Source organism: Sander vitreus, chromosome 5 (genome assembly GCF_031162955.1).
Source record: "Sander vitreus isolate 19-12246 chromosome 5, sanVit1, whole genome shotgun sequence".
Classification (NCBI taxonomy): Eukaryota; Metazoa; Chordata; class Actinopteri; order Perciformes; family Percidae; genus Sander; species Sander vitreus.
Genome location: NC_135859.1, coordinates 25,651,736 through 25,668,792, shown reverse-complemented (window position 1 = coordinate 25,668,792; position 17,057 = coordinate 25,651,736). Strand labels below are relative to the sequence as shown.

Here is a 17,057-nt window from a genome sequence, read left to right as displayed (position 1 = left end):
CCTTCCTGTCCCACTGCCAGCATGGAAAGCAAAGGTTGACTCTATGGACTAACACTACCTGACATGCACACGCAATGCTTCTGTTCACATCACAAACACACCCAAACACGCACGCACACACACACACACACACACACACACACACACACACACACACACACACACACATACACACAGGTGCTAATGGGGCCAAAAGTATTCTTGGGCACAGCATTTAAATTTGCCAGTGGTAATTATGCACACAACTAATTAGAGCAGGTAATTAACCAGAGTGACTGGTGTTGTTTTAAGCCCTTACTGGAACACCAATTCATTTTAAGGGAACATATAGGTGGAGTAGTATTTTGTGTTTGTGAACGCCGGCAATGGGTCTATGTATATATACAGAAATGCATGGATGGAGAGAGAGCGGGGGGAGGGAAAGAAGAAGACAATAAATGGAGGAAGGGCACTGTGGAAGGAGAGAGTAATTTTGAGAAGTCAAATGAGAGAGGGAGATATGAAGAGATTGAACAGGAGGGGGGAGGGATGAAGACATTTGGTAGATATGAAAGCTAACAGCCCATCCAAACCCCCACCCCACACACACAAACCACTCTTGCAAAGATCCCAGGGAGAATTGTACTTTCAATTTCCAGACCCTAATTGCATTAGAACTGCCCTGCTCTCGTCTCCTCTCTCTATTTCTCTTTCTCTAGGTCTCTCACTCTTTTCTCTCTTACTATGTGATGCCCAGGACTTTCAAGGGACAATTACATGGTGCACTGCACCTCCACTGGGCCCTCCCTCTCTCTCTCTACAGCACATTCAGTCTCTCTCCACTCTGCGCCCACTTGTACCATTTCAGCTTGTCAAATTCCCTCCTTCTCATGCAGTCTCTTACTCTCTGCATTTCGCCACCCTTCTCTCCCTTTGTTTCCCTTTTTCACTTCTATCAATTAGTCAAACCCCTCCCCCCCTTTTTCGGTCTATTCTCTTTCCTTCCAAAGCCTATCAATTCAACCTCTTCCCCCTTATCCCTCTCTTCTCATTCGCGTTTCCCGCCGTCACATCCTGCCTATTTCGAACAAGTCAAATTTTTCTTTCTCCTCATTCTCTCTCTGTGTCAAAATCAATCGGTCTGTTGGTCTCTTGTTCACTTCTGTTACCTGCAATTAGCTAACACGGCTAATTTTGTGTGAAGGAGAGTTTTGAGTGTGCCATCCTTTCTCTTTTTGTTTCTCAGTAAAAGCACCTTCTCACTTTCATACATTTATTCCAAATGTGCGGCACCGGTTGACCTAAATCTTAAAATGTTTGTAGTAAGAAGGTTGCCAGTTTAACCTCTCCTGCCACCAGGGTTACTCTCTGTCACCCTTCTTCTCTCCCTTTTAGATTGCTGCTGATGTACAGAACAGCACTCAGTCCTCAGTACAGCTGCTATGGCGGGCCATGAGGACATTGTGGTTGAACTAAGCAGCTCTCGGGTTGGATTAAATGTAACTGAGCATGAAGGAGGCTGTTCTCAGTTTCTGATTTGGCTCAAAGCCAAAGACCTATCTTTTTGATGTTGCCTTTCTTTAAATAACTGTTCATTTGTTATACTGAAGTTGCATTGATGACACTGTATGACATTCAATAACGGCCCTTTAATGTTTAATTTCTTATACTGCACTGTCAATTTTATTCTTGTCTTTTATGTTTTAATCTGCTTTGTTTTTTTTTGTTTTTTATCGTTTTCTAACTGCTCTTAAATGTTTTATATAAAGCACTTTGAATTGCAATGTGCTATACAAATAAAGCTGCCTTGTCTTGCCTTGTTTTATGAAAAAAAGGAAAAGTCAAATCAGCGCATCTTGTCAGAAAATAAGAGAATATTTTGTCTCTGTCCTTTACTCACTTTGTCTCAGTTTATCTCTCATCACTCTCTAGCAGGAGTTCATTTCCAAGACCTCCTAAATTTCAATGGGTTTCATGTGGGATTTTTCATTTCAACCATTTACTACACTGCGTTGGTTGGATTAAAAAACACCATTCAGCACTCTTTGCCCCATGGTTACTCATCCTTCACCTACACTGCACTGGTGACATAATATTAGTGAAAACTCATTACTATAGTACATTATTTACTTATAATTGATGGAATTTTCACGAGACATGACTAGGAAAATAAACAGTAGTAGTGCATGCAGTCAGTTTGAAAAGTTGTAGTCTTTGGGAAGTTGTTACGACTACAAAGAAATGGGAATTGTTTTGCAATGCTGAATACAATACATAAGTGACAGGCATTTGCAGTATATCAGGTGAATGTCTTGTGCAACTTGACCATTTTAAAAGGAGCAAATGCTTATTCCTTTTAATACACAACCGCCCAGAGCGAATGTGCCTCCATCGTGCTTGTTTCATTGACTTTGCATGCATCTACTGCCTCTTCTTTACAGTTAGAAAGTAAGAGCAGTGACTTCCTCTAGCCTTATAAGTTTTGTCATTTTTCACCTTCACTTCCACACTTGTATCGCTAGCTTTGAACATCCCTCCCTCTCACTTCCTCCCCTCTCTTTTTCTTCTATTCTTGTTGACTGATTGGAGCGAGCTAGAGCCGCTTGGTATGGAAATGAACCTGGAGCCCAGGACATGCAAGTTCTTAGTGACCCAAATGCACACACGCACACACACCACACCACACCACACCACACACACACACACACACATACACACACACACACACACACACAGAATATGTCAAATGTGTTTTATTGGGTGGTTGAAGGCTGGTAACAAGCAAATACTGTAACTGAAGAAAGGTAAGAGCATGGGTGAAAAAAACACTACTTGCTGACTATACTAAAGAAGCTACTTTAGAAAGTGGAAAAAAAAGCTGTATCGGAGGTCAATAGCCAGAATAACACGGTTTAACTAGTTGAAATAGCTTACAGAAGTGGTGCTACAAATGTCAGGAATTGTCAAATAAAAAACAGGTTAAAGAGTAGAAGTGAGCATTGGTCAAAGGACCACCCTGCTTTCCTTCTCTCACCTCCTGATAATAATTATTTTCAAACAAAATACAGGCAAATATACCAAGGAGGTGTGTGAGGTAACCTGGGAAGTGTGTTTGTAATATTGATTCCACAGTGTCTTGCTTAATGTCCGTGTAAATTAGCAAGCACATGTATTTAGAGCTCTGCTGAGAGACATATACAGAGAAAACAGGGGAATTGAGAAAACAATAGTTTGAGACATAAAGATTATAAAAACTGGTAGGGGGAGAAAGCGAGAAAAAGGCTGTTTCTAATAAACACACAGACCATGAAAATGGTAAATCTATAATTGAGTTTGGAAATTGTGTGTGTGTGTGTGTGTGTGTGTGTGTGTGTGTGTGTGTGTGTATGCCTTCATCAACAGATTATTGACAACTCAGTTTCCTGTTCCTACTTACTGACTTCATTTTAGGGAGAACCCATCCGAAAAGGCAAATTAAGGAACCAGTTAGCATAACTGCTCTGCTGAGGTCTGCACATGCACACACAGCCCACTGAGAAGTTAAACTCACAGGCATCCTCAAGCAACAAAGATAAACAAGTGTTCAAGTTAATAATTAATTACATAGCGAAACATCATAGAGAGAGGTGAAACTCTGTAGAGAAAGAGAGGGATGAAGAAGACACACGGGGAGACAGACAAGAAGAAGAAAAAGAGACACAATTAATGGAGGGGAATGGAGAAGGGAGGACAAAAGTGGGATGAAAGTGGTGAAAGCTGTTTAGAGAGAGAGACAGAGAGAAGGAAGAAGGAATGGAGGACAGTTATGAAAACTATTTAATTCCAAGACAACGCAGACAAGAGGAAGCTACGGAGAAGAAAGAGTAACCTTTTATTTTTTTTCCCACTCACTCCTTCCCTCCTCTATACCAAACAAGTAGGGGCAGATACATTGTAAAAGCATTATTACAAAAGGGCACATAATGTTTTAATAAAAGTCAGATGGGATATGCAGGTTGTCTCTACATCTTTATTCATCCTTCTTTGTCAATCAAAACTTGCAACAGGCAATGTTCTCACAGATGTGAAGCATACATTTTAATTTAATGTATTGTGATGTGGGCGATTTTTCAGTTTCTTTCTTTTTCTCTCCCTCTCGCTCTCTTTCCAGGCAGAGGTGTGTAATTGTGCTTGTAGGGAACATAACACAACATCATTACTGATCCAATTTATCAGCTGTTAAAATATCTCTAAGAGCAAGAACAGTATAGCAGGTCCAAGTCTGACCTATTTTTTCATTCTGTTTTAACCCTGACTAACATAACAGGTTGTTTTGTCCCCCTTTCTCTGTCCATTACTCCATTATTTTCTCTCATGTTTTCTCATCACTGATGTCACCAAGTAAAGTCAAAGATAGATGGAACTACTGTATCAAAAAGGGCAGGACTGTTCATTTCCACTAATAATTACCACATTAACACAAAAAATGGTGTTACATTAGGATTCTGATGCTACACTTTAGCGAACGCTGTGATGCTGTCCTTGGTGCTGAAACTTCCTGTTGGAAATACTTATTTTTACTATTGTTGTTTTATTTTTTGGGGCATTTTAGGCCTTTATTTGTATAGGACAGCTTAGACATGAAAGGGGAGAGAGAGGGAATGACATGCAGCAAAGGGCCGCAGGTCGGAGTCGAACCCACGGCCGCTGCACAGGCGTAAACCTCTATATATGGGCGCCCGCTCTACCAACTGAGCTATCCTGGCGCCCACTATTGTTTTTTTTATCATTATTTTTATTATTATTCCGACCAAATTTTCCGACCCATGGAGAAATATTGAACTTGCGAGGTAAGCCTTTAATTTGCATATAAGTGGTATTTTGAATTATTTTGAAATTAGCCCATTAACCTCTCTTTCTCACAACAAAAGATAACTTATTTAGCTAGCTTGTTTAGCCTTGTTCTTAACATTCCTCAAAAGGAATCTAGGCGCTACATTGCCATGACATACACAATTTAAAATAAAGATCTAAATATACCTGATGTAGCAGGAGGTGGGGGTACAATGTTAGAAGTATTTCAGGGTTGTTTCCATGTATTCATCTGCTGCCTGGTGATCAAAGCACAAGTACAATCTTCGCATTTTATTATTATTATTATTTTATTTATTATTATTTATTTATATATATATATATATATTTTTTTTTTTTTTTAAAGAAATGTCCAATTCTGTCTCTACCACTTCATACGCCTCCATTAAGATATGCAAATAGCAACTGGGCCAACCGCAATTTGTTTTTGTTGTATCCCATCTAGTGATATGTTATATGTGGCTCTTTCAGACAGACTGTGTGATATCCCCAGCCAATGGGAATGCAATCTGAAATTACAATTCACAGACTGTCCAATAGTAATACAGTTAGGGTGGGACAAAACAATTGCATTAAACCTACAGTAAACTTCCTAGAGCTGTCTATTGTGCAAGGCAAATGGTGGTGGATTAACTGCCTGAATGTTGTGTACATAAACAGTTTTTAGCCACGGCCTAAAGGTTTATGGGCTTTCTGCTTCCTAAAGAATTTCAGAATCAAAATTGAGAGGAATATCTTATGAAAGGAATGTTTCTCAACGGCCCACTATGTGTGAAAAGCATCAATTATCTTCTGCCGCTGTGTGTTGCCATTTAAAGACCATTTTTAAGAGATGGTAATTCCCATTTTCACTTCTACAACTTGTAGCAAACTTCTCCTGCTCAACCCTATTGTTCTCCTTAGGCAATATATACAAATATCCCCACTTTGATGCAGTTCAGTAAAGGCACTGCGAATTAGGCGATATAAATAAATCATTTACAGTAACATTTTCCTCTCTCACTTTCTGTCAGTCTATCTCTGTTTCTATCTCCCTCTGGCTCTCTTTTTGTCGCCACCCCCCCTCCCACTTTCCCTAACTTCTCCTCTCCTCACCTCTCCACTCCTCTCTAAAAGATGAAACCAATTTTTTCAGTCCCCGCTGGAGACAAATTACTCCTAATAATCCCTCATTTCCTGAAGAGGGCCTCTTTCTTTCCCGCTCAGCCAAGAGACCATGAACCTTAATGGATATGCGGAATTAGGAGGAAAATGTCGGAGAGGGCTTGGTAATGACAGGAAGCATTCCGGTTTTCGTTGTTGCCTTGTTAAGACAGAACTCACTGCATTGCCACATCAGTACTGTTGACAACCTGACTTTTGATTTGGGAGATGGTGTAGATGATGACTGAGGTGGAGTTGAATCACACAAACAGATCAGACAGAGAAATCATGTTGTAAAACCAGTGCTGAGTGCTCCGGATGCAATTATGTTCTAGGCTTAGTTTTTAGGCCTTTAAAATATGTAACAACTGTAAAGATCCCACATGTTGTCACATGGCTGTACCTTTGTTCCATATAATCCTCAGATGTGGAATTGTTTAGGAACAAGGATGCAAGATTTTGTGAAAGCTTTTACATCCTTTGAAGATTCTAGCTTATAATTTGATTCCTTTTACTTCCATCCTCGAAAAAACGTTGGTGCTTTCATCTCAGTGACCCTATCAGTGACAGACCTTAAACAACCAACCGACAATCAACACCTCGTCAGCAGTTTTGGTAAACAAATCAAGAGGCCCAAATAGTTTGTAATAGCAGCCATTTTGATGCTTTTAGCCAAAGGAGAGGGGCAATAACGAGATGGAGGGAGAGTCAATGCAACTGGGTTTGTAGATGTTGATGTTGATGTATATATAAAGTTAGTTGTATTTGTTTGTGTGTATGTGTGCATGGGCTTCAGTAACAGAATGCATGTAGTCATAAAGGGAATAAGATAAAACAACTGTCTCCAAGAAATTACATATATGTACTACAACAGCAAATACATTTAGAAAGACACAATTATGTTGCATAGAAACCTTTAGGGAAATGCTTTTAATTAAGGTATCTAAAAAACACACATTTAAATACTTCTGTTTTAAAGAATACAAGGGATGAGACGTACTCACGCCAGAGCTTCATTCACATCGCCCCCTTTAAAAAAAGCAAGCAAAATCCCAACAACACTGCTATTTGAAATGATGGTTTCAAGCTTGCTTTTTCCAGTTTGTGAAAGAGACAGAGGTTGCAAAAGCTCTGAACAAAATTGGGTTTTCTCACTTGGGCTTTGCTGTTTGAAGGAGGTGCTATCCGGCCAGATTAGCTCTACCTCAGTGGTAATGGAACTGGTAGTATTTTGAAAAGCATCGTCCTCCTCACTTTTTAGCCTGAGGTTCTTGGTTGCTGTAGCCAGAGCAGCAATTTCTGTTATGGGATGTGTCTGGTTTGATCTGTGATTGTATGAAGTAATGGTGGTGAAATGTTACGGATGAAAGCAGTCTTTTTAATCAATCATCTCCTTTACCTGTCCATGTCTGTTAAAAAATAAGTCCAAAGTCATAATTCTTATGCAAAGGTTTGCTATCTTTTCCAAACAGAAAGCTTTGAATTTAACTTCATGAGTTTTTTTTTCCCCTTAAGGGAAATCTGGATGGCAACAATGCATACGGAAAAAAAATACAAAATACAAAATTACAATTGTATATCGTAAAGGTTATATCTTATTCTACTTTTTTTTTTACTTAATAGATGTTTTATTTTTATATTCTGTAGCTATTTCCCACTAAAATTACTCTTGAAGATGTTTTCAGTTGTCAATAGAAACTGCTTGTGGAAGTGATTTGCTAGCCTGCATAAGAGAAAAGGAAAGAAAAGGAAGGGAAAGAGAAACAATCAGTTGTTTGTGCTTTAAATCATTTTACAACATTATATGTATTGATTTAGGATTTGCTGATTGTTTGTTGAGCTTAAAGTGCCCATATTATGAAAAAAACTTTTTCTGGGATTTGGGGTGTTCTTTTGTGTCTCTGGTGCTTCCACACACATACAAACTTTGAAAAAAATCCATCCATGCTGTTTTGAGTGAGATACGCTTTCTGAATGTGTCCTGCCTTCAGTCTCTGGGTGAGCTGTTCAAAATCGGCACGGCTTGTGACGTTACAAGCCGAAACGAGCTGGCTAACCGCAACCATTAGCTCGTAGCATTAGCGTTAGCGTTAACGCTAATGCTAACGCTAGCATGCTACCTCGTTCTCAATAGCAAAGCACTGCTACAACACACACAAGTTCACCATAATCTACAAAAGAACTACTTACATGTGCGCCCTCATTTAGAAGTCTCCCAGCTAATCCTGCCTTGTAACTGACCGAAGTTGTAGAAACAGCCTTTCTTTTACTGTCTATGGAGCTAGCTAGCTGACATGATCTACATCTGAGCTACTGCGCATGTGCGAGTGCAATCAAAGATAGTACAGAAGAAGAAGAAGAAAAGAGGTCTCACTCTGTAGCTAAAACAGAGACCAGCTGAAAAGAGGATCTGCAGCAGTGACAGAGAGCGGTGCAGTACAACAAAAATATGGTGTTTTTTGAAAATTAAACCATGTAAACCTATTCTGGTACAACCTTAAAATACAATTATGAACCTGAAAATGAGCATAATATGGGTGCTTTAATCAGTAAGAGGGCTTATATTATGGGTATAATATTAGCACCCCTGACTTGTTTGGACTTTTTGTATAGGAGTAAGGGTAAATGGACTTCTGTCCTGACCAAGCTTGTTCCTCCACTGGTTCCCCACAAGGATGTGTGCTTTCACACTTATTATTAATTCTCTACACAAATTTGTCAGAGGAGGTGGGGAAATTCGACCATCTTAAAGTCTGCAGAAGACTATGTCATTACTAGTAGGCTCCAGGACAATGAAACTAGCCCCGGTCTTCAACAACGTTGTCAGCAGGTGAGAGAAGTCTTCAATTAAACATATCTAAAACTAAAGACATGATCATTTATTTTAGAAAACATGCCCGCAACTGAAGTGATATTTATTAAGAGTCAGGCAGGAAGGATTTTGAAATTAAAAAGCCATTGAATTTCTATCACTGAATATTTATGCATTGAAATTAAGTATCTGAATTTTTTGCCTCTGAATTTCTACTCTTCAAATTTTCAACAACTCATTTTCACATTTATTTTTCTAAGTTCATAAATTCAGAATCAAAAATTCAACATAAACAAATTCAATATAACAAATTCAGATGCAAAATACAAAGTTTAAAATTCATCCATCCATCCATCTTCGTCCGCTTATCCGGTATCGGGTCGCGGGGGTAGCAGCTCCAGCAGGGGACCCCAAACTTCCCTTTCCCGAGCCACATTCACCAGCTCAGACTGGGGGATCCCGAGGCGTTCCCAGGCCAGGTTGGAGATATAATCCCTCCACCTAGTCCTGGGTCTCCCAGCTGGTGCCTGGAACACCTCCCTAGGGAGGCGCCCAGGGGGCATCCTTACCAGATGCCCTAACCACCTCCACTAGCTCCTTTCGACGCTAAGGAGCAGCGGCTCTACGCCGTGCTCCTCACGGATGACTGAGCTTCTCACCCTATCTCTAAGGGAGACGCCAGCCACCCTCCTGAGGAAACCTGCGTCGATTCTCCGACCAATCTCCCGCTCCATTGTCCCCTCACTCGCGAACAAGACCCCAAGATACTTGAACTCCTTCACTTGGGGTAAGGACTCATTCCCTACCAGGAGAAGGCACTCCATCGGAGGCCATGGTTTCCTGCTGAGAACCATGGCCTCCGATTTAGAGGTGCTGATCCTCATCCCAGCCGCTTCACACTCGGCTGCGAACCGATCCAGTGAGGGCTGAAGGTCACAGGCCGATGATGCCATCAGGACCACATCATCTGCAAAAAGCAGCGATGAGATCCCCAGCCCACCGAACTGCAACCCGTCTCCACCCCGACTATGCCTCGATATCCTGTCCCTAAATACTACAAACAGGATTGGTGACAAAGCGCAGCCCTGGCGGAGGCCAACTCTCACCTGAAACGAGTCTGACTTACTGCCGAGAACCCAGCCACAGCTCTCGCTTTGGTCGTACAGAGATTGGATGGCCCTGAGAAGGAACCCCCTCACCCCATACTCCCGCAGCACCTCCCACAGTATCTCCCAGGGGGACCTGGTCATACGCCTTCTCCAGATCCACAAAACACATGTAGACCAGTTGGGCATACTCCCAGGCTCCCTCCAGGATCCTTGCGAGAGTAAAGATCTGGTCCGTTGTTCCACGACCAGGACGGAATCCGCATTGTTCCTCTTCAACCTGAGGTTCGACTATCGACCGAACCCTCGTTTCCAGCACCTTGGAGTAGACTTTACCGGGGAGGCTGAGAAGTGTGATACCCCTGTAATTGGCACACACCCTCTGGTCCCCCTTTTTGAAAAGGGGAACCACCACCCCGGTCTGCCACTCCTTAGGCACCGTCCCAGACTTCCACGCAATGTTGAAGAGGCGTGTCAACCAAGACAACCCCTCCACATCCAGAGCTTTAAGCATTTCTGGACGGATCTCATCAATCCCTGGGGCTTTGCCACTGTGGAGTTGTTTAACTACCTCAGCAACTTCCACCAGGGAAATTGACGAAAATCCCCCATCATCCTCCAGCTCTGCCTCTACCATAGAGGGCGTATTAGTCGGATTTAGGAGTTCCTCAAAGTGCTCCTTCCACCGCCCTATTACCTCCTCAGTTGAGGTCAACAGCGTCCCATCCTTACTGTACACAGCTTGGATGGTTCTCCGCTTCCCCCTCCTGAGGTGGCGAACGGTTTTCCAGAAGCACCTTGGTTCCCAATTTACCCGCACTACCCATTTGGGCTTACCAGGTCTGTCCAGAGTCTTCCCCCACCCCGTGACCCAACTCACCACCAGATGGTGATCGGTTGACAGCTCTCTTCACCCGAGTGTCCAAAACATATGGCCTCAGATCAGATGAAACGATTATAAAATCGATCATTGACCTTTGGCCTAGGGTGCTCTGGTACCAAGTACACTTATGAGCATCCCTATGTTTGAACATGGTGTTCGTTATAGACAATCCATGACTAGCACAGAAGTCCAACAACAAACAACCACTCTGGTTTAGATCAGGGAGGCCGTTCCTCCCAATCACGCCTCTCCATGTGTCTCCATCATTGCCCACGTGCGTGTTGAAGTCCCCCAGCAGAACTATGGAATCCCCCACTGGAGCCCCATGCAGGACTCCACTCAAGGTCTCCAAGAAGGCTGAATACAAACTCTTGTTTGGTGAATATGCACAAACAACAGTCAGAGTTTTCCCCCCCACAACCCGCAGGCGTAGGGAGGCGACCCTCTCGTCCACCGGGGTAAACTCCAACGGGCTAGTGAGTATGACGAGCCCTCCATCTGGGCCTGGCTCCAGACGGGGGCCCCGGGCTTCCTCCGGGCAGGGTCACTCCATCTCTTCCTCGGTCACTCATAGGGTTTTTGAACCATTCTTTGTCTGGCCCCTCACCTGAGACCACTTTGCCTTGCCCTACCAGGAGCACAAAGCTCCAGACAACACAGCCCTCAGGTTCATAGGGACACACAAACCTCTCCACCATGATAAGGTGATGGTTCCCAGAGAGGTTTAAAATTCAACTATAATATATTTTCAACTTACTCAAATTCAACAAGCCAAGTTCAGCTGCAAAATGTAATGTTTAAAATTCAGTGTTAACATCCGGGAACCCAAAGAAAAGCAATCAATTCTAGAATCTAGATTGGGAGTTTGCCATAGTAGCAGCAGCCAACAACTGGAAACTTTTTACAATTTGCGTCTGCTATTTCATCACTAAATTCGCTTCTGAGACTTTTATGCAAGAAATCAACTATGTAGAGTTCGAATATGGGCATTTTTACAAAAAAGTTATGGCGAATTGCACATTTACTCCAATGTTTGGAGTAAATGTGAAATGTGAATGTGAAGAGACTTGCGAAGCTCCAGTCTGACGTGACAGCCAGTGTGGCAGCTGGGATCGCTTGCTCGCAGGCCGGCCAGTGATGCTCACAGACCCCGCTGTCAGCTGGAGGTCTCTCAATAGAATCATGGACAAGTTTATTTCCTCAATCGTTTGTTTAAATAACAAAACACAATTAGCCATTAAAAGATAAACAGCAACCTGTGTTATCTGCCAGTTATCAGATACATCATTTCAATGCATTAATATTCAGTGCTAGAAATTCAATGGCTTTTTAATTTCAAAATCCAATGAAACAGATTTACTTCCATAAATATGTCATCTTACAATTTAATTTAATAATAAAGTAAATGTAAGCAAAAATTAAAATTAAAATTTAAGTAAAAACTAAAATTCAAAATTATTTATATTTTATTATATTATAATTTTAATTTAGTCTTTTTATTAATCCTCAGTGGGGAAATTACAATTAAATATAATTTCATATCATATTAATTTAAATATCTTGGGACAATTATTGACTCAAAACAGAACTTTGAAGCAAATTTTGAAGCTGTTTGCAAAAAAGGGTCCAGCGTTTGTTTGAGGAACCTGTCCAACTTCCAAATTGCCAAAACTATGATGACCTTATTCTTTCGTGCTTTTATTTTTTTAATTTCATAATCAATTTTATATTTTCTATGGAGTCATGGTTTGGAAACCTATCTTTAAAGAACAGCAACTCCCTGAATCAAATTGTTAAACGGTCTAGTATAGGCTGATTTGTGAGTCACAGCTTAACCAGCAGTCAGTCACAGCGGATAAGTGGCTTGATTTCAAATGACGACTATAACACTTTGCACAGGGAATTTCAGCTTCTTCCTTCTGGTTTATAGTCCCAATACGTAGAACAAAGTGTTATAAAAACTGCTTTGTTCCAGCAGCCTTCACTCAAGTGAACAAGTCGTAGAAACATTGCACAAATACTATAGAAGCACAGTTTATTTATTCATTTATTTATTTTAATTGAATGCTTCTTAAAGTGACACTGAAGTCCAGACTCAAATACAGAGCAACGAAAGTTTGGGGTCTATATGGAAAGCAGCCTTTTAAGAGGCAAACTGTGCTTGAGTCTCACCAGGAATGACACCTGCGAGCATGGGGGAAGCGTTTGGCGTGAAGGTAGGTGTGTAGGGCTGTACCTGCGTGTCTGTGTGTCCATATTTGTGAGGCTCCTTGTCATTTTGAAAATCTGCAAGGGTGAAACCTGCTGTGTGTGTGACCAGGAGGCTTGTAGCAACAGGAGGGGGTAAACAAGCTGACCTTTATAGCTTTGATCAACCTAGAGGAAGGAAATGCGCTGGGGGTGTCAGCAAGAATGTTAAGAGGAGGTGGGTAATGGAGGGAAAAATCTATTCCAGCATAAGAAATGTGCTGCTGGGTATGTCATTTATGTATGCTCACAGATAACTGTATCTGTTCTCATCTATCCAGTCATCACTCACCTCAGCCAGTGGTACGATTCCCTGTATGTCTGCGTTGCTGATGTAGAGGTGCGAGACTTTCTCTGTTTGTCTGGAAGTTGTCTGCATGCCAGCTGGGTACTCAATATTCCAGTGTAAAGTCTGGGTTGGCACCAGGTTGATCACGTTATCCACCTCAAATTCCAGCTGCATCACCTCATATGATTGACTTTCCAATCTACAAAGAAAGAGGGGGAAAAAATACATATTTGTCTGTTTTAAAATCCAAAAGATGTATTGGTCTTTCCTGTACATCTATATATATATATATATATCTATATCTCTCTCTATATATATATATATATATATATATATATATATATATATATATATTATTTCAAACGCACAAGTGGGTCCACAATCCATAACCATCCTGACAGGCCAGACAATGTGAAGAGTGCCCTGTATAAAAATGTCACCAGGAAATCTGAGGCAGACATTCGTACTGGCCACATTTTAAGACTGAATGTAGAAACACAGCAGCATTGGCCATGATGACCACAGAATACCATTCAGGTGTCATTTTGATCAACACAACTTTTATGTCTACTAACTTGTGATAGAACAATGTCACAAATAATGGTAAACATACCTTTAATACAAGAGACAGAAACCACAAGGGAATTTCTGGATTTTAATTTGTAAGATGAGAGTATTTAAGTAATCAGTGAAACAATAAACTCCTTTCTATTAAATTGTTTTTGTAAAAGAGCATGACAAATTAAGGGAGAGAGAGACAATCTTTGGAGATTTTTGGAGAAAGAAATTATGTAGTTTACATCTACACTAAGTATCTCCTGCTACTTATGAAAATGTGATTATGATGATAATAATGACAAGGATGATAAAGGGGGATGATGGTGAGGATCTTGGTGATGGAAATGATAATGAGGACTGCTGAAAGGGAGCAAAAACACTATCCATGTGTGAATATGTGTGTGTGTGTGTGTGTGTGTGTGTGTGTGTGTGTGTCTGTGTGTGTGTGTGTGTGTGTGTGTGTGTGTGTGTGTGTGTGTAAGTGTGTGTGTGTAAGTGTGTGTGGGAGAGAAATGGGGAGTCAAATAATCCCATCTTAAAATAATTACAGTGGTGTGAAAAAGTGTTTGCCCCCTTCCTCATTTCCTGTTCCTTTGCATGTTTGTCACACTTAAGTGTTTCGGAACATCAAACCAATTTAAACAAAAGTCAAGGACAACACAAGTAAACACAAAATGCAATTTGTAAATGAAGGTGTTTATTATTAAAGGAGAAAAAAAATCCAAACCATCATGGCCCTGTGTGAAAAAGTGATTGCCCCCCTTGTTAAAACATACTATAACTGTGGTTGTCCACACCTGAGTTCAATTTCTCTAGCCACACCCAGGCCTGATTATTGCCACACCTGTTCACAATCAAGGCATCACTTAAATAGGAGCTGCTTGACACAGTAAGGTCCACCAGAAGATCCTTAAAAGCTACACATCATGCCGAGACCCAAAGAAATTCAGGAACAATTGAGAAAGAAAGTAATTGAGATCTATCAGTCTGGAAAGGGTTATAAAGCCATTTCCAAAGCTTTGGGAATCCAGCGAACCACAGTGAGAGCCATTATCCACAAATGGCGAAGACATGGAACAGTGGTGAACCTTCCCAGGAGTGGCCGGCCGCCCAAAATTACCCCCAAGAGCGCAGCGACGACTCATCCAAGAGGTCACAAAAGACCCCACAACAACGTCCAAAGAACTGCAGGCCTCACTTGCCTCAGTTAAGGTCAGCGCTCATGCCTCCACCATCAGGAAAAGACTGGGCAAAAATGGCCTGCATGGCAGAGTTCCAAGGAGAAAACCACTGCTGAGCAAAAAGAACATCAAAGCTTGTCTCAATTTCTCCAGAACACATCTTGATGATCCCCAAGACTTTTGGGACAACATTCTGTGGACCGATGAGACAAAAAGTGGAACTCTTTGGAAGGTGTGTGTCCAAGTATATCTGGCGTAGAAGGAACACTGCATTTCATAAAAAAGAACATTATACCAACTGTAAAATATGGTGGTGGTAGTGTGATGGTCTGGGGCTGTTTTGCTGCTTCAGGACCTGGAAGACTTGCCTTGATAAAAGGAACTATGAATTCTGCTGTCTACCAAGAGATCCTGAAGGAGAATGTCCGACCATCTGTTCGTGTACTCAAGCTGAAACGAACTTGGGTTCTGCAGCAGGACAATGATCCTAAACACACCAGCAAGTCCACCACCAAATGGCTGAAGAAAAAACTAAATGAAGACTTTGGAGTGGCCTAGCCAAAGTCCTGACCTGAATCCTATTGAGATGTTGTGGTATGACCTTAAAAAGGCCGTTCATGCTCGAAAACCCTCTAATGTAACTGAATTAGGACAATTCTGCAAAGATGAGTGGGCCAAAATTCCTCCAGGACGCTGTAAAAGCCTCATTGCACGTTATCGCAAACGCTTGGTTGCAGTTGTTGCTGCTAAGGGTGGCCCAACCAGTTATTAGGTTTAGGGGGCAATCACTTTTTCACACAGGGCCATGATGGTTTGGATTTTTTTTCACCTTTAATAATTAACACCTTCATTTACAAATTGCATTTTGTGTTTACTTGTGTTGTCCTTGACTATTGTTTAAATTGGTTTGATGTTCCGAAACACTTAAGTGTGACAAACATGCAAAGGAACAGGAAATGAGGAAGGGGGCAAACACTTTTTCACACCACTGTATACATGTTACAACTTAATGGATAGAAGCCATTCTGCTTACTGTGTGAGAGTGATTCTGAGACATCACCGATCTTAAAATCATTATAAAGATCTATCAGTCATTATCATAAGAATCTGTTAATGACACTTGGAAAACTACGGCAACTTTTTAAAAAAATATATAAAATATTATCTTCTACCTCTCTATTCTGATTCCTACATACAGAATCTTTTCTGTCATTTTGACAACTTGGATTTGTTCTGCACATCATGCCCTCACGACTTTGTAGACTTTGTCATTATCGGCTTTGCCTCTTTGCCTGTCAGGAATCCTGATTCTATCTGCTGCTTGTGTGAATCACACCCAGTCGTATCATTTATCCTCACAGAAGTTCTTTGCATCTCCTTCTTTAAGACCTGAGCCAACGATTTCCCAGTTAAGATTGGGGCTGTATTTATATATCATGATTGTGGTCAGATTCAGGATGACTTAATTATGAATAAATGACTAAAGAGTCATTATCTAACTAAAATGGACAGATTAAACCGGACATATTCATTAGTAGTGCATTATGTACATTCTGTGTATTGTATTGAGAGGGGACACCTATTAAACGGGATCTATGCAGTTTTTTTAGCTTAATTTATTTGAACAGCTTCTGAGTCATTGGAATGGTTATACGACTTTTTTCGAGTTGAATGGTGGTCGTCTCGCTCCCCCCTAGCACCTGTGAGTTGAAAAACCACCCTTACAACTTTGGGCCGGCGAGTCGCCGACATCAACATCAGGAAGTATCGTGTGATATCAGGTTTCGCGATGTAACAAATTGCTTCCCGGCACTGCACACATACACCCATTCAGGAACCGGCTAACAAGGTAGCGATGGAGTTTTTCACACTATCGTCATGGCTGAGCCAGCAAAAAAGAAGCAGAAAGCTAGGAAAGTATTGTCGGAGGAACAGAGAAAGAGGAAACGGCAGACTGACCGAGCGAGGAGTCAGACACAAGTAAACATAAGAGCTGCCAAATATCTAT

General features: G+C 41.3%; 1 protein-coding gene across 1 annotated transcript in view; it reads right to left on the bottom strand.

The window, feature by feature from the left end:
* LOC144518504 (transmembrane protein 132C) overlaps positions 1–17,057 on the bottom strand; it is a 123,510-nt gene that overhangs the window by 65,129 nt on the left and 41,324 nt on the right. The window contains exon 2 of the mRNA XM_078251232.1: positions 13,314–13,509. Within this exon, the coding sequence (XP_078107358.1) occupies positions 13,314–13,509 (196 nt within the window). The remainder of the gene's footprint in view (positions 1–13,313; positions 13,510–17,057) is intronic.